The sequence below is a fragment of the Trachemys scripta genome, chromosome 4 (genome assembly GCF_013100865.1).
Source record: "Trachemys scripta elegans isolate TJP31775 chromosome 4, CAS_Tse_1.0, whole genome shotgun sequence".
In the NCBI taxonomy this organism is placed as follows: domain Eukaryota; kingdom Metazoa; phylum Chordata; order Testudines; family Emydidae; genus Trachemys; species Trachemys scripta.
The window spans coordinates 30,798,958-30,817,300 of NC_048301.1; the positions used below are offsets into that span (position 1 = coordinate 30,798,958).

General features: G+C 42.4%; 1 protein-coding gene across 3 annotated transcripts in view; it reads left to right on the forward strand.

Moving 5' to 3' along the window:
* Positions 1-18,343, forward strand: part of CCDC88C (coiled-coil domain containing 88C) — a 133,714-nt gene that overhangs the window by 52,720 nt on the left and 62,651 nt on the right. For all 3 annotated transcript variants that reach the window (XM_034768084.1, XM_034768085.1, XM_034768086.1), the window contains exons 4-5: positions 6,251-6,320; positions 18,092-18,150. In XM_034768084.1, the coding sequence (XP_034623975.1) occupies positions 6,251-6,320; positions 18,092-18,150 (129 nt within the window). The remainder of the gene's footprint in view (positions 1-6,250; positions 6,321-18,091; positions 18,151-18,343) is intronic.

Genomic DNA, 18,343 nt, shown 5'->3' on the forward strand with positions numbered 1-18,343 from the left:
GACCTCCTTATCCCTACTAGATATACCTCGCCTAATGCATCCCAAGACAGCATTGGCTTTTTTCACCGCCACGTCGCATTGTCGACTCATAGTCATCCTGCGGTCTACCAGGACCCCTAGGTCCTTCTCCTCTTCCGTTACTTCTAACCAATGCGTCCCCATCTTGTAACTAAAATTTTTGTTAGTCATCCCCAAATGCATCACCTTACACTTTTTACTATTAAATTTCATCCTATTCCTGATACTCCAATTCACAAGCTCATTCAAGTCTCCCTGCAGGATATCCCTATCCTCCTCCGAATTTACAATGCCTCCCACCTTCGTATCATCCGCAAACTTTATCAGCCCACTCCTGCAATCGGTCCCGAGGTCAGTTATAAATAAATTAAATAAAATGGGTCCCAAAACCGAACCTTGAGGCACTCCACTAGTAACCTCCCTCCAACCCGACAGTTCACCCTTTAATACGACCCGCTGCATTCTCCCCATTAACCAATTCCTTATCCACCTCTGGATTTTCATATCGATCCCCATGTTTTTCAGTTTAACCAATAATTCCTCATGGGGTACAGTATCAAACGCTTTACTGAAATCCAGGTATATTAGGTCCACCGCATTTCCCTTATCTAATAAATCCGTTACTTTCTCAAAGAAGGAGATCAGATTCGTTTGGCACGATCTGCCCTTCGTAAAACCATGTTGTAATTTATCGCAATTGCCACTAACCTCCAGGTCCTCAACTAGTTTCTCTTTCAGAATTTTCTCTAACACCTTGCACACTACAGATGTTAAACTAACAGGCCTGTAGTTACCTGGATCACTTTTTTTCCCTTTCTTGAAAATAGGAACCACATTAGCTATTCTCCAGTCTAACGGGACCACCCCCGAGTTTACAGATACATTAAATATTATCGCTAACGGGCCTGCTATTTCCCGCGCCAATTCCTTCAATATTCTCGGATGAAAATCGTCCGGTCCTCCCGACTTAGCCCCATTAAGGCATTCAAGTTTTGTTTCTACCTCGGATACGGTAATCCCCCATCCTGAATGCCCCTCTGTAGTGATGCTAGCATCCCTAATACCTTCATTGGCCTCATTAAACACCGATGCAAAATATTCATTGAGATATTGCGCCATGCCTAGATTGTCTTTAATCTCCTCTCCGGCAATAGTCTTCAGCGGTCCCACTTCTTCTTTCTTTGCTTTCTTCCTATTTATGTGGCTGTAAAACCTCTTACTATTGCTTTTAATTCCCCTCGCTAGGTCCAACTCTACACGGCCTTTGGCCTTTCTCACTCTATCTCTACATTCTCTGACTTCGCTAAGGTAAGTTTCTTTACTAATCCCTCCCCTCTTCCACTCTTTGTACGCTTTCTGTTTCTTCCTAATCGCCCCTTTGAGTCGGTCGCTCATCCAGCTCGGTCTAAATCTCCTGCTTTGTAATCTTTTTCCCTTTTTTGGAATGCAGGCCTCCGACAGCTCATGCATCTTTAACTTGAAGTAATCCCAGGCTTCTTCTGCCTTTAGATCCATTAATACGTTTGCCCAATCCACTTCCCTTACCAGTCCCCTTAATTTGTTAAAATTGGCCTTTTTAAAATTATAAACCCTAGTCTTTGACTTAATTCTGTTACTCCTCCCATGTATTTTAAACCGAATTACTTCATGATCACTGGAGCCCAAATTGTCCCCCACTACCACTTCCTCAACGAGGTCCTCACTACTTACCAGAATCAAATCTAAAATGGCCTCCCCCCTCGTCGGTTCAGCTACCACTTGATGAAGGAATTGATCAGCAAGCACATCTAGGAACATCTGAGCCCTATTATTACTACTAGCGTTTGTGCCCCAATCTATATCCGGGAAGTTAAAGTCCCCCATAATTACACAGTTTCTATTAGTAATTACTTCTCTAAACACATTAAATAGTTCCTTATCCATATCCTGGGTCGATCCCGGCGGTCTATAGCACACTCCAAGCACTATCCCCGGAGAGGCTCTAGTAGTCCTATTACCCAGTGTGAGTATTGCCCAGACGGACTCTGTGTTATCTAATCCATCAACTATTATTTCTTTACAGCTTATTTCACTATTGACATACAATGCCACCCCCCCACCTTTACCTTTATTCCGGTCTTTCCTAAACAGCGCATACCCCTCCATACCTGCGTTCCAGTCGTGACTGCCATTCCACCACGTTTCTGTTATTCCTACGATATCTGGTTTCAGCTCTTGGACCAAGAGCTCCAATTCCTCCATTTTATTACCTAGGCTTCTGGCATTGGTGTATAAACACCCTAATGTATGTCGTTTAGCCTGTCTCCCATTAGTAGCACTATAAGTTGCGGGCCTCCTTGCGTCCATCCCCCCTGTCCTTCCTATGTCCAATCTCATCTCCCCGGCTATGTCTCCTCTCATTTTACTCACCTTTTCCATACTGGAATCTGGCGTGGAGATTAACTGTGCATCTCCCAACCTTCTCCCCAAACTTCCTAGTTTAAAGCTCTTTTGATAAGATGAGCCAGCCTCCCTCCCAGAAGTCTATTTCCTTCCCTACTCAGGTGGAGCCCATCCCGCGAGAACAGGTGTCTGTCCCCGAAAGCCTCCCAGTGGCCATACATCCCAAAGCCCTCCTTATAGCACCACTCCCTTAGCCAACTATTTATTCTCACAATCCTATCAGCCCTTTGCTGCCCTTCCCTCGGAACGGGCAGAATCCCACTAAAGATAATCTGAGCCTCTATCTCCTTGAGCGTCTTCCCCAGCCTGGCATAATCTCCCTTGATTCTCTCTAACGAGAACCTAGCCGTGTCATTCGTTCCTACATGAAGGATTATCAAGGGGTTCTTACCTGCTCCTTTTAGGATCCTTTTCAACCGCAGGTCCACATCGCATATCTTTGCCCCCGGTAGACAGCACACCCTTCTGTTCTCCGGGTCCGCCCTGGTCACAGGCCTGTCCAATCTCCTCAGTAAAGAGTCTCCAATTACATACACCTGCCTTCGCCTGGCAACAGTGCGATCTAGTAATCTAGTCTCTAGTCCCTCTAGTCCTGACCTGTGCCTGTTCCTATCTTCCCTTATGCTCCCCCTCATGCCTTCCTGATTCCTCCCGTGGCCCAGAATTGGTGCTGTCTCCATCAACTCCTCCCCTCTCTCTCTCGGACTAGCCGCTCTTCTCTTCTTCCTCACTCTCCCACCTTCATGAATCCCAGTGATTCATGAGCCGTAAAGAATACAGCTCCATTGTTGGAGCCCAGGTTGAATTTGAAGAGCTTTCATTTGGGGGTGGGGGGTGGGAGGAGTCTTACTTGTAGTTGATTTGCAAATCACTGGGACAGTAAACATTCCAGCTCATTTTTAGAGTCATATGTGAGTGCGCTCAAAGCTCAAAATTGCTTCATATTTTATAAATCCTGATGTCTTCAAAACCCTCGGCTAATAGAAATGTTTGTAATTTTTACAATTCCAATAGAAAACAGCTGCCTTTAAACAAACATTTTCCGTCAGTGTATGCAACTCAAATAATGCAGCATTGAGGATCTGAAAGTAAAACTGGCTGGATGGATTTTCGTTGTCCAAGCTGAGAGGAAATGCCAAAACTAAACAAAAGAAATATTGATGCACACTCAGGATTTTAAGAATTCTGTGATCTTGTTAGAGGGAGGCAGTGTGGCCTAATGGATAGAGTATTGGACTGGGACTCTGCTTCTATTCCCAGCTCTGTAATTGGCCGGTTGTGTGACTCGGGTAAGTCATTTCACTTCCGTGCCTCAGTTTCCCCATATGTAAAAGGTGGATAATGATACCAACCTCCTCAGATCTACTGATGAAAAGCTCCATATAAGAGCCTTACTATTTACTATATAAGAATATTACTATTATTAATATCTAAGATGATGCTAATAGCACAGGTAAAGATAATTGTTCTTTAGCTTAAAACCAGGTCAGAGAAAAGTAGGTACAATCTCTTGCATCAGATGGAATCTTTTAATCTGAATTAGAAAATCATGGTTTGATATGATGTTCACAGTTTGGGCCCATTTCTTATGTTAGTAACAACTAATCAAAGATTCTTGCAAGCCACCTCACAGAGAATAAAATCACACAACTAGAAGGGAAGCTAGTCATTGAAATCCTGAGTGATGTAATCAAATAATAATTTGCAGGAGGAGTGTGTGGGAATGCTAACTACATAAAGTTTAGCCCCAGTGCCTTTTGTCTCTGTTGGCTAAATAGCAAGAGATCTGATGATTAGACAAAGACAACAAGAATTCTTTATGCATTCCTGCCTCAGTGCCGCTCCATGCGCTGGATGATTGAAACAAAATTTTCCTTTTCCAAGGAACTCAGTAGTAAGAGACAAGTTCATTAACAGAATTGTCAGAATTTGCATCTGCCAAAGAAGACAATGCATTATGGAACTGATTAGCAGAGTATCATATTCCGGCCATGTGCTGTGAAATCTAATGTGTTTTGCACCTGTTGGCAACAAATGGAAACAAACTTTTGTTTAGCATGTCTTGAAAATATGTATACCGTACAGCATTTGGATAATGACTCAGCAAACAGTCAGTCCAAGTCATAAATCTTGATTCAATGCAGTGTTTGGTTAAATTCTTGTTTCCTAACATCACCAAAGGTATCAGCTGTGGTATTAACACATTTCTTCTTTATGCAAACTAACCATTGCTTTAAGCATTTGTTGTTTATTTAAATTGAGAGCAGAGAAAAGATGAAACATATTGCACCCAAAATGGTTTTAAAAATCCCTTCCAATTCCTCCCTAGACACTGCTAGATCAGTGAATGATTTCCTTACCCATTCAGATTCAGTTTTCCTTTTGTGATGGTTCTTAAAGTGCAGAAATAACAATCCAGTAGTTTAAGGGGGTGTGTGTTTGGATGAATTGGTAACTCTTTCCTGAAATGAATGTGTGTGTGTGTGTGTGTGTGTATATATAGAGAGAGACACACAAGCACACACAGTGTGCTTTATTTATAGTCTTTGCTATGGCTCTGATTCCCATAATATCTGAGACACTAATGAATTTATCTTCGCAGCATCCTCTGAGGTAAGATGGGAAATGGAGACAGACAGGTTAAGGCACTTACCAAAGGTTAGAGGGAGATGGGTAGAGAATCTGGATCTCTTGAGTCCCAGTCCAATGCATAAAGAACAGGAGTACTTTTGGCACCTTAGAGACTAACAAATTTATTAGAGCATAAGCTTTCGTGGACTACAGCCCACTTCTTCGGATGCATAACATCCAATGCGTGAAACACAAGACCATCTTTTTATTTGGGGGAGGGGAAAGAGAGAGAAATAATGGTGTTGTCCCAAATGAGTGCAAATTACCTTCATGCTAGGTCACAAAATATTCATGAATCACATGGTTCTGCAATTTATCCCATGAATTGTCATCTCTGTGGTGTACTTACTATGCACCTTTGACCACTGCACCTGCCCTCTGTCTGCCAATCCATCTCCTCAGGACCCATTCTGGCACTTCAAGGCCCTGGTCAGCTTCCAAACTGCTGACAGTTTTTGAAAAATGGAACCTGCCAAAGTAACATGACCTCCTGTTCTCCATCTATTGTGGGGATTTCCCCACACACCCCAAAATTAAAATTACACTTGCCCAAGACCCATGATGGGAAAAATTAGTATTTAGGCAGGGTGTCAGCTCTCCTGTACCTAAAGAATTACAGCTTTTCAGTCCAATTTCTCACAGCAGTGCAAGAGATCACTTTAATAACTTTATTTCCTCCTCCCCTTCCCCCAATCCATCCTTAAAATGTCCAGACCCATGAAATAATTTGATGAATTATTTAAATTAACCAGGCGTACCAAAATGGCTTACATAGCTTTGGTCAACATGCTGCAGCTGTAAATCCAGAAAAATGGCAGCAACTATGGGTTGAGCGCTATGTGAACAAAAGTCTTGTCAGGAGGAAAGGTGTGATTGATGGCTATGCCCAGGCATCACTTTGCATTCATTTTTATTAGTATCGTGAGACCCTTAAGTCCTACGTTTACCATCATTATAAGAGACCATTGGTGTATCTCAGTTGTAGAGTCTGTAGCCATCTTCAAAGAGTGATTTATGTCTCATGTGAGACTTCACCTTGTGACCTCCTTAACTGCCAGCATGCCGAAGCCTTGCGAATGAATAGAGCTATGTATTTTGTGTGATTTAATTGATTTGGATTCTTGACTGACTCTTGTTTACAATTTTCCATTTCATTTAGGAGGTCCTCCAGCAGCTGATCGTTATGCATTTACCAAACGTTTTAACGATTGGCAAAGATCCTCTTTCCGGTGAGTAATTTGGGTAGTTTTTTCCTTCGAGTTGTACAAAACATTGTTAGTTCCATAATTTTTTTTCTTTTGATACTGTACATGCAGTTTCCCAAACTAGGACTAATCTGGGGGATGGGGAGAAGAGAGAAAAAGCTAATTCTTTGTGGCCCCTATTACCATAGTATATGAGTGCCTTGCAATTTTTTGTGTGTGTATTTATCCAGAAATTACCTTGTGAGATGAAGAAGGCTTATTAGTTCTATTTCATAGATGGGAACTGAGGCGCAGAGAGACTAAGTGACTTGCCCAAGATAACACAGGAAGTCTGTGGCAGAGCACAGAATTGGCCCTGTCTCTTGAGTCCTATACTAGCACTCTAGCCACTGGCTCATCCTTCTTCTTGTGGAAGATTGGCTCTGGACCCACTCCCCATGTGCTCCCATAGCTGGTAAAGAGCAGCGAGGGTTTTCTTGGAAGCTACCTTCCTTGGGTCTCTGCTCCAGTGCAGCCCGTGATGTAGGCTGACATGGGAATGTCTCTTGTCCTGCTGTGTTCCTGTCCTCTGCCCCTGCAGCACTCAGCTCAGTCGTGAGAGCACACATGAGCGTGGTCCCACAGAGCCAGCTGCGGATGCTTGCACCAAGAGCAGTGCTGGCTGAGTAGCCATTTGCTAAGTGGTGGCATGTGCTGTGGTGAAGGGGCTGCCACCAAGAAGGTGGGGGAAGAGGCAAAAATACACAAGACAACACGGAGAAAGGGAGAAAATGAAAAGGAGTAGAGGGGATCAGGGAAAGGAGAGAATAGATGGGGGTGGGGGAACGGGACAACAGATGGTTAGCAATCATGCCAGGTGTTTTGTTAAGGGACACCAGGGCAGACACCCTGCCCTGCCACTCCATCGCACGGAGAATACCACCAAAATAAGTTGGGAACCACTGAGCTAATGTTTGACTTTCCCAGTTCATTGCTGGGGTTTAGAATATTGAAATTGATCTTTCCCAGCCTGCACGTCTCTAAAATTATGGGTTTTCTTGTTAGGTTTTGACTTCATGCCAAATGCCCATTTCCTTAATCTCCTTGCAAAAGCCAAGGAAGAAATACCAGTTTTACCTTAGAAGGAAAATTGGATAGCTGGCGTTGATTGAGAACGATGTGGTGTAACAAACATCCCACCAGAATAATAAGCCTCAGCATGAGGTTTCTTTTTGCTGTGCTTAGCAGCAGTGTTGGGGTGTTTTGTTTTATTTTTAGTCAGAAAATAAATCTACCCTCCAGTCCATGGACCACTACAGTTTGTACTCCTGGCACCTTTGCAGTTACGATTGCCACTTGCCCAGCAGGCCCACAAAAGAAAGTGTAAGGTCTGCAAGCCCCCCTCCCCCCCTTAGGGGCTACCTGAATGGCCAGGCCCAGTACAACAGGGTGAACAGGCATGGGAGTGTGCTGTGTGCACAGAGAACAGGTGAGGGCAGAGCCTTGACTCCATCCATCCAATGCACCAGACAGCAGAGATGTCCAGGAGCAAAGTGGGAGTTAATCTGCTGTTGGCCAAGAGTAGGCTCGGATTACTTCTTCCTTCCCATCAAAGGTGAGTTGTGCATCAGAGAGTCGTTCTTGGTCTGTTCCTGGGGCAGCTCAGCTACACAACACCCTGCGCCCAGGGCAGATTGTGAAGTTGCTGTCTCCCTTTAATATATGGCCAGTGTAGTCTGTGAGTTACATACTGCAAAACCCACCTCGAGTACTTCTGTTCTCTGAGCAACTGTTCTTCTGGAAGTAGATGTAGCTGTGTTGCTTTCTATCTTCAGAGGTCACCAGTCCTCATCCTTCTCCCCTCTCCTCCTATCTTGTAACCTTCCTCCCAGAGCAACTTTGAGATCCATCTTAGGAAGAGGCTGACTGGCCTGTCTTCCTGGCCTAATGTGAACAGCAATTGACAAAAAGGTACCACGGTAGGTTTTCAAATCCCTTCACAGTGGAAGCTGCATTCAAAACATCCTAGAATGTGAACCTGATGGATATCTGCATTTAGATACCACTTGATATTAAACAGTCCTGCCACTGTGTTTGGTGAGGAGATCATTGCTGTGGGAGTCCGGTTGGTGTAGAACTCTCTTCCCCCACCTGAAATCAATCTCAGTCCTTCTTTCCCCACTTCTAACAAGCACCTGAAATTTTTCTTGTAGAAAAGTCTTGCTTTAGAATGGCCACTGTTGGCCCATATTCATTACTTTCCAAACTTCTTCTGTTACAACCACTCACTTGCTTAATCCCTTTGAAGTTTTTTAGAAGGTGGATTTTAATTAATTTGTTATGGCAAGTAGGCGGACACTATAAGTGTTATTGCTAATATTATACAGGAGTGTACACTGCAGGAGAGGCTTGGTAATGCAAAAGTGGAACAGCTTGAAGGCTGAAAGCAATGGGATTGGTGGGAAAATTTGAAGTTATTATTCAATATTTATATTATCATAGCACCTAGGAGCCCTAGTCATGCACCCCACTGTGATAGGTGCTGTACAAAAACAGAACAAAAACACTGACCTTTAAATATAAGACAAGAGGTAACAAATGGATACAGACAGGTAGTCAAGGGGAGTACAAGGAAACAATGGTTTCAACACACTGGTGGCCTAGCTGTTGTTAAGTTTTTTTGTAGGCATCACAGCAAAGGAGTGTTTTGGAGAGGAATTTGAAGGTGGATAATGAGGTAGTTTTGCAGATGTTTACAGGGAATTTTTCTCAACCATGAACGTCAGCTTGGGAGAAAGCATGAAGGTGCTTGTTTGAAAATTTAACGAGTGGGCGATGGAGGCTCATATCACGGGCCAGTCAGAAGTGGCAGTCAACACTTTGTTAGTGAGTGAGAGATGATAGGTAGGGTGGGGCTAGGCCTTTGACAGTGGAGACAATAGGTATGTTTGTTACAATAAAGAGGGAGCCAGGGAAGGGATGCAAAGAGAAGGATAGCATGGTCAAAGCGAAATGGTACGAGAATGATCTTTGCAGCAGCATTCTGAACGGATATGAATGAGGCAAGATTTCATTTGCCAAGGACAGAGAGTAGGCAGTTGCAGTAATCAAGATGTAACATGATGAGGGATAAGCGCTTCAGCGGTGTGGAATGATAGGAAGGGCTGTATCTTAGAGGTGTCATTCAGAAAGAATCTCAAAGATTTAAATATAGCCTAGACAGAGGTCAGATTCAAGGGTGGAGGAAAATGAAACAAGGAGAGAAGCAATAACCATATCGGTGGAAGAAAATGGGGAGAGAGAGATGCAAGGAAGAGAGGGCTGAGAGTAGATAAGAAATCAACCACAGTGCTGCACTGGAAATCATAGAGGTGATAAGGCAGTGTGACAGGCAATAGTTGGAAAGGGGGAACTCTGCAAGAGAGAGATTAGAGAGAGAGAGCAGAGCTTGATGAAGACCAAACTGAGTCCTTTTCATGAGTGGAAGAGTTGAACCCGGGCTCCACATGCGATGAAGAAGTGAGGATGAGGAAACGTGAAGCTAAGGGGTCAGAGGAGTCACCAACATGGAAGAAGAAGTTACTGAGGATGAATGTGGGAGACCGTCAGGAGAAGAAGAGAGAGAGGGGTTGAAATCAGAGAGGAAGGCTGATGTTTGGAGGAGTTGGGTGGATGGTAAACAGCAGCAACATGGAGGGGGAGAGGAGAGGAGTCAGCTGCAGTGCTGTTCAAAAGAGGAGATAGAGTGGGAAGGGGGAGAAGGGAGGAGTTGGAAGTGACAGGAATGGAAGAGGGGAAGCCCAACACCCCCAGCAGGGCCTGATCCAGGGCAGGGAGTGTGAAAGAAGGAGAGGCCTCCGTAAGAGAGTACAGCTGCTAAGGCCATGTCAGATGAAGGAATCCTGGTCTCTGTGAGAACCAAGAGCTGGAGGGAGCGAGATATGAAGAGGTCATGGATGGATGTGATTACTTTAGAGATGGAATGGGTATTCCAGAGACAGCAAGAGAAGGGGAGGAAAGAGGAGGATGGGTGTGAGGTTAAGAATGATGGCATAAGAGGGTGGGGATGGAGATGGAGGGAGGGCCCAGACTGGGGCAAATGTCACCAGAGGTAAGGAAGAGGAGGCAGAAGAGGGTGTAGATGTGGGATCTGGGTTTGTACTGATGGGAGCAGGGGGAAATCAGGAGTTAACTAACATTGGTAAAGGGTCTGTGCGTTTTCCTGGAAAAGGGAGATGTTGAGACAGCCATATTAGTAGGGGAAATAAATCAGATCTCATATTTAGATTCCTGGAATTTTGCTTAATTTAAAATAAGTAAATAAATAAAAGGATGATTTGTTTTGCTCAAACTGTGAAAGGTTTCTGAGTCCCTTCTGCCTTCATAGAGTCATTAATTCAAAGCCAGAAGGGACAGTCACCCTTGTATTGAGCCCAATTTGTGTTTCCCTAAAACACATCTTCCAGAATTGCCTGTTTGACAATTCAGAGTGTGAATTTTCCTTTGCCTTTGGTAAGATGTAGACCAAAGTGGCGTTATATATGTTAAAATGGGGATCTTGGTAGTAAGCGAGAATACTTATATCCCTTAAATACTCATTCACATATATATGTGAGTGTTTCAGGCCACTGGAACTGCTATATTGTTCTTAGAAGTACAGTCCCACCTCCTGGACTTAACACTTCAAACAATGGCATTACAGTTTTCAGTGGGACAGTGCTTATGCAATGGCACATGTTCACTGGGTTTAGAAGATGTAACCCTTCCCCGTGCCCTCTAAATATTTTTTCCAGTCCATGCTAATTTCATCTGGTTCAATTCAGATGAAGATGAGGATAAATATTTAAAAAAAAGAAAAAAAAGCCTGTGCACTGAATTGTTGAACTTAATAGTTGCTGAAAAGTAAGGAACTGAAAAAAATCTGTGAGTTCATAGCAGTGGAAAACTTCTGAGACACATTAGACAGTGCTGCTGGGAGATTCAGGATTGGTTCTCTCTTTACTGCTTTGTACAGTTGTTAAAGCATTACATTCACATGTTGCCGTCTTCTTCCCTTTGGAATATTTTTTCCCCCCAGTGGTAATGCTCACTGTACAATCTCATCAATTCATTATAACTCCACATATCCCATGGCGCCAATGGGGGAGCTGTAATGAACATAATACACCATGGCTGTCTTTCATAATTTCCTCTTTGCAGCATGTCTTTTACACACACACGCGCGCACACACACACACACACACACACACACGATGATCCTGAACTTCTGTAACTGACTTCGTTTCTTTTTCTCAGTTGCCCGGCAACCTTCACTTACACCCTAACACACACAGTGCTGATACTTGAGAAACTGATGGAAATGAACATTTTGAAACGTACACTTTTTTTTTTTTAACTGAGCCTTTCAGGGTTTTTAGCTTCACTTCCTCCAAAAGATTAAAAATAGTGACTTAATTTACTAGACCTACAGCTCATTTCCGTCCTCTGGAAACACTTTGCAGGTTCAGTACATTTTTCAAATTAAAGGCCGTTAAGTCCTTGCACGGGAGTGAGCCAAAAGTCCCTGCTAATAAATGTCTGTAGAAAATGTTTTTCATTATAATCATAAAAGATTTAGTCTCCCACTGGTATATTTTTTCATGCCTGATTTCCTTCCTTATTTTGTTTCATAACTGTCCAAGGAGACAAAGGCTTGTAAAATATGTTGTACAGTTTTTCCCTGTTAATAACAAAGCTCTGTCTCTAAAATGTTAACTGTAGAGTTCAGGCTTATATAAATTGGGACTCTGTTCTGACTGGAAGAAATGAGTGCTGATGTGTTTTCCCACGTTTCACCTGCTCCACTGTCTGCTGGATGTTAACCCCTGCACACGAACACATTACAACTCCCTGTTTTCTGCTGAGGAAATTTAATACAGAGTAGGAATGTGAATAAATAAAATGTATCAACTCAGAATCTACCATTTCTTCTGCACTCTCTCTTTCTCATCTCTCTCTCTGGCTTCCTCTCCTCCTCCCCTCATTTATCTCTCTTATTTTCTCTTTACCTTTATCCTCCTTTTTGTTGTTGTCTCCTAATCTCCTTCACCCCTCCCCCCCAATCCTACCATCTGTTTCTCACCCTCCCTCTCCTGAGAGACCATGAGGGTGTTTTGGGCCCACAGCACAGAGAGAAAAATCCCAGAGCACAGGATTTTTTCCTAAAAGCCCAAAGGCCCTTTCCCACTGTTGAGAGCAGATGGCCTTTCTGCAAATCCTCAGGTCACTGGCTACCTCACTGGCTCAGAGACCTAGCATAGGAACAGCTGCCCTAGAATTTTCAGCAAGGTGGAAAGTGCTGTTGTGTTGAATTTAGAGCCCTTCTCTTTGGTTGCTGGTTCAAGTCCACTCCAGGTCCGTCGTTGGTTGACCCACGCGATATGAGTGTGTACATCTCAGTTCAGTTCCTACTAGACATTATCCACATCGCAATGTGGCAGTCTTCTTGGCCATCTCAGCAAAGATCCCAAGGGCTGGATTGAGCTGGGCACTATTTTCTGAACCACATAGGACAGCGTTGAAACACTTTGGTGAAGCAGCCTAGGGACGCTTGCCTACGACTGCTCATGCTGTGCCTTTCCTATGGATGTAGGACTTCAGTCTCCAGTTTTATCAGCATGGTGCCTTATGGCTTCACCACCTCATTATGTTAATGCAAATCAACCCTTTAGAAAGCACTGCAGGAGCGTGTGCTGTGGAGGAAGCATTATTAAATTGGGTATAAAGAATAGTTGTTTTTGTTCAGTGTATATTGTATCCCAAATGTACATGATACTGTACATAAATCCCAGGTCTGTCCCTGTGTTGTTTTAATCCCAAGTGTACATAGTACTGTAGTGTTTTAGTTCCAGCCAGTGACTTGCTCTGTAATCTGGTATAAGCCACTTAACTTTTCTGTTCCTCAGTTTCCCCATTGAATTGAACTAAATGTGGCTCTTAAAACTTTAACACATTATCTTTAAAACATTTGTGCAGCCTATAGAATAAAACTATTAATATACCTCATGACCTTCAGAGTTCGTATAGTGAAGACCTAGCCAGACTGGATTAAGTAACATCTACACCTTTTGGGTTAATTGGTTGTACACTTACTAGCTAAAATCAATCACATTATTTTTGGAAAACTTTGTTTCATTGGGGGCAACTACAGGTATCATCACACCTATCCTAGTTAGTTATTTGCCTCGGTTGCCATACCAGTAGGCATACTGATAAATGTTAAACATAGATTTTTGATGAAGTATTGTATATGAGCTAATACTGTAAGCTGTAGTAAGGCTTGCAGGTAGTTAAGTATGTATTTGATGGTACTCTATAGTGATTAGAGTGCAATGATCATAGTTATATCTCGATACTTATCACTTATTGTCGTCAAACCACCAACAGTATTCATGGCATTCCGCAATCCTGTCTTTACAACAGTGCAATAGACAAAGTATTTTAATGGTGCCCTCTTTTCATAGAAAAACAACAAAGAGTCTGGTGGCACCTTAAAGACTAACAGATTTATTTGGGCATAAGCTTTCGTGAGTAAAAACCTCACTTCTTCGGATGCAAATAAATCTGTTAGTCTTTAAGGTGCCACCAGACTCTTTGTTGTTTTTGTAGATACAGACTAACACGGCTACCCCCTGATACTCTTTTCATAGGGATATAGTGATAACTTCCTAATGCAGATAAGCAATTAGTCACACTCCTTTGATGTACTTGAGGGTGTTTTGAATGTAGATATGGCGGCTATGGCCGATTATTGTCATCGGTGGCGCCTGATTAATAGTGGAAGTAAGACTGTGTCTAGTGTCTTCCATTTATATCATGCACAAGCAGGCAGAGAGCTGAACATCGTTTTCAGTGGTCAGTGAATAAAGCATGATTCACACCTGCTCTATCTAGGCATTACTTTGGATAGAATTCTCACATATCATGACCATTGTACAAAGTCAGCAACTAAGATCAAAATGCACAACAACCTGCTTGGAAAACTGGCCAGAATGACATGGGGTGCCAACGCCCAAATATTACACACTTCAGTCTTGGCACTGTGTTATTCAGAGGCAGAGTACTGCACTCCAGTATGGGCTCGCTCATCTCACACAAGGATGATCGACATACAACTTCATTCCAACATGCGTATTATTTCAGGCATACTTACATCTACCCCTCTACCACGATTACTGGTACTTTGCAATATTGCTCCACCCAGTGTTCGCAAAGAGGAAAGCACAGCAAAGCTTGTGATGAAATTGTGTGATATACCACTTCTACTGTTAATTAAAGATTTGTTTAATCCACCATATGGTTGTCTGCCCTCACGGCACTCGTTGTGGATAAGTTTACCAGGTGAGGGATTTACAGTAGAGGATGTAGGGCAAGCTTCATGGTTCGCAGAGAAAGTGACCCCACACAATGTCAACCTGGGTTTGATTTACCATGATGGTAATGGAGTCTTCTCAACTAGTTTCGTATCAGACATGGAATTTGTGCTGCAGCAGAATTTCGGTGGCACTTTAAATACAGTACACTATGTTAATGTGGACAGCCACAAATCATCACACATTTTGTTGAGGACTGCAAAATTACTCAGCTTCCTGGAGGTCTTCATGTCTTGAACATTGTTGATAAGAATGCTGAGGCTTGGCTTGACCTGATTGCATATGCCAAATAAATAATGCAGAAGCAAACATGGTTTCTAATTTAGATGCATGTTCTGCTCTTCCTGGAATGTAAACTGTTCGTTTCAAAATTGTCCTAGGTTTGTCCTATTAGATGTGTGAGATGCCTAGGCAATATCTGTAAAACTGCGGGAATTTTTCAATGACACATTTTTTTTCCATCAGAAAATACTGATATGTCAAAGCCAAAACCATGTCCATTTTGATTAAAGTTTTGTCAGGAAGGTTTCTCAGGCCCAGGAATGGAATTTCTGGTCAGAGAGAATGACCCCAGAAGAACCCCAGTGACTAGGCCATTCACTTGGGATCTGGGAGACCAAGGTTCAAGTCCCTGCTCAGAGTCTGCTCTGAAACTGATGTGGAATGATGCCAAAACCTCCATTTTTTTTTTATTAAATGAAATTCTTGTTTTCTGGCCAGTGCTAAATATCTGCTTAGAGCAATAGTGACTGACTGGACCAAATAGTTATCAGACACTGGCTTCAAAATGTGTAGGCCCCCATTCCTGTAAAAGGAGTATTTTGTAAGCACAAGGAGAAAGCTCACTTTAAACCCATACAGGATCAGCTGATTCACCTGAGACAGCACTTGCTATATAGTAAGTTTCAGCTGCATTTGGTGGGAGCATGGAGAATTGTTTATGTTCCTGTTGTTAAAACACCGCATAACAAATCCTCCTGTATTGTCAGTCAATTTTACATAGGGTCTTTCATGGTATAATAGGAGACACAGAAAAAAAAATTAATTAGGAAAATTTGATTGTAAAGCCACAAGAATTAGCAAGTGTACTTAGAAGCAGAAATATTGTCTGAAACTACACCTCTACCTCAATATAACGCTGTCCTCGGGAGCCAAAAAATCTTACCGCGTTATAGGTGAAACTGCATTATATTGAACTTGCTTTGATCCACCAGAGTGCGCCGCCCCCCCCCCCCCCCCCCCCCGAGCACTGCTTTACCGCATTATAGCCGAATTCGCGTTATATCGAGGTAGAGGTGTACTTTTAACTCAGTTCATTTTTGGTATTGACTACATTTCATTTGATTGTATCCCTCAGAATAATGTAGCATTATTTTATTTGTGCAAAACTGTGGATTCTATGTGTACACAAAAATTCAGTTGTACAAAAGAGAGTGAGCCATGAATACTGTAACACTGTGTGTTTATGTAGGAAGGATGTTAACCCTTTTTGAAAAATAAGTTTTAAATAGCCTAAAGGGAAATAAAAATATACCTGTAAGATAGCCTGGGATCTGGCAGGGTTTACAACTATATGTTTTTTTAGAAGACTAGAGCTCTACTTATGGAGCCCTACTGATAAATCAGATCTTATACATATCAGGCACTGAGAATTTATGTGAAGCACTCTTGAAAAACTATTTATTTCTTTTAAAATTGTTGGTTTTTCTTTAAACAAACAAAGCATTCTGTCCTCAGGTTGTCCTGGAAAATTTAGCTAACAAAAATGGTTTATTTAGACACTTTGGGGCACTTTTGTTAAAAGAAAATAGGGAAGGGGGAAAAAAGCCCAATAATTCTTTCACTAGAGCTCTTCCCCTATTTTAACAGTAACTTTGGTTGGTCTGCATTGCAAGATTCTCAGGTTGAAACTCCACCCCTTTGCTAATTTAGGTCAGTGTGCCTTCTTTGTTAATCTGAAATGCTGGGTTAGCATAATTGATTAATCAATTTCACTCCAGTTCTCTACTGTCAGTCCTGCAGATGCATGTAACTTACTGCACAGCACAGCCTTACAAGGGCATGGTGGTGTGTTAATACAGTTACACACAAAAACTTCTCAGTGAATAGAGGGAATTTCCTTCCTCTGCCTGTATATAAATATGAACAATCGAACACCCAAGTAGAGAGGTGCAGAATGTGAAAATGTTTATCTCACTATTATACAGTGTGTGAAGAGTGCATACATTTACAGATGGGTAAGAGAGAGAAAGCTATGCATTGCCTATTTTTTCGGCATGGTGTATCTGATGTCAGGCGTTTCCTGGATGTTTCATTTTGAATCTAACTTGCCTCCAGTTTTTTACCAGCTGGACATGCAATTTCAATTATGCCTCAACCGTTGGTTCTTCTGATTTCCTCATCCCTTATCTTTACTATATATACCTCTACCCCGATATAACGCGACCCCATATAACACGAATTCAGATATAACGCGGTAAAGCAGTGCTCGTGTGGGGCGGGGCTGCGCACTCCGGTGGATCAAAGCAAGTTCAATATAACGCGGTTTCACCTATAACGTGGTAAGCTTTTTTGGCTCCCGAGAACACTGTTATATCGGGGTAGAGGTGCATAACTTTCTTTGCTCCCCAATGAGGAGATAATAGCCATATTTTAATTTTGCTGAGACAAGATCTGAACTTGGCAATAAGCCAGAGCAATTTCCCTTCCGTAGCACTCTTTTTCTTCACCTAAGAATGAGAATGATACTTGCTGGGTTCTTGGTCACAGCAAGATTCCCTGCAATAGCATCCTGCTTATGCCCTTTCTCCCCGCCGGATCCACAAGCGTATGGTAGCCAAATATTCTCCGTTCTACACAGCCCATTTTTTCCCTCTTAGCACATGGAGCATTCACTTCAAAATGTGTACACTTGGATGCAGAACAGAGACAAAGCTCATTGCTGAAGCATACCACTCTTTGATAGACAATGAATTTAAGTACGCACTAGTATTCTTCAGCATTCTGAGTTTAACTCTGGGGGAAGCTGTGTGGTGATTACTTTTAAAATGTGTAATTTGGGTATTCAGGGCGGTTTTCCTTTTAAAAACAACCCCTCCCCCACTCCTGCTTTGTATTTTTACTTCATCAGAATTAAGGGATCAAGCATGGTGCCTGTACAGGCAAATGCATAAGTGCTTTGCTGGATCTGTTAAGTTAATCTATAACAACCATTTTGCTACATTGAAATCATGTTAAACGGATCTAGATGTGTGTGTATATATTCAAGCACTCAGTTAAATCAAAGGTTATTACTCCAATCCAACAGGGCTTTGCTCTACATTTTGAGATAATCACTTTATGCAAGTATTTTTCGTGACTCATGTTGTGCGTGTGGACTGATTTACCTCTTTTCTTTCAATGTAGGTAAAAGTATGGATGAAATTAAGAAGATGCTGTTGTTGGTATTGGGCTGTGCTGTACAGGTGAACATGCCTTATGGAATTACAAAATATTTTAATATGTCGTTTGAATCTGATTTTGGTGCTAGAACTAGCAGTGCCAATCAATGATCCAGGTCCCATTAGGCAAAGTGCTGTACTGCCCCAGACAGTTTGTGGTCTAGAATTGTAAGACACAATAGATGGATGAAACAGAAAAGATGGGAGAAAAATTAGC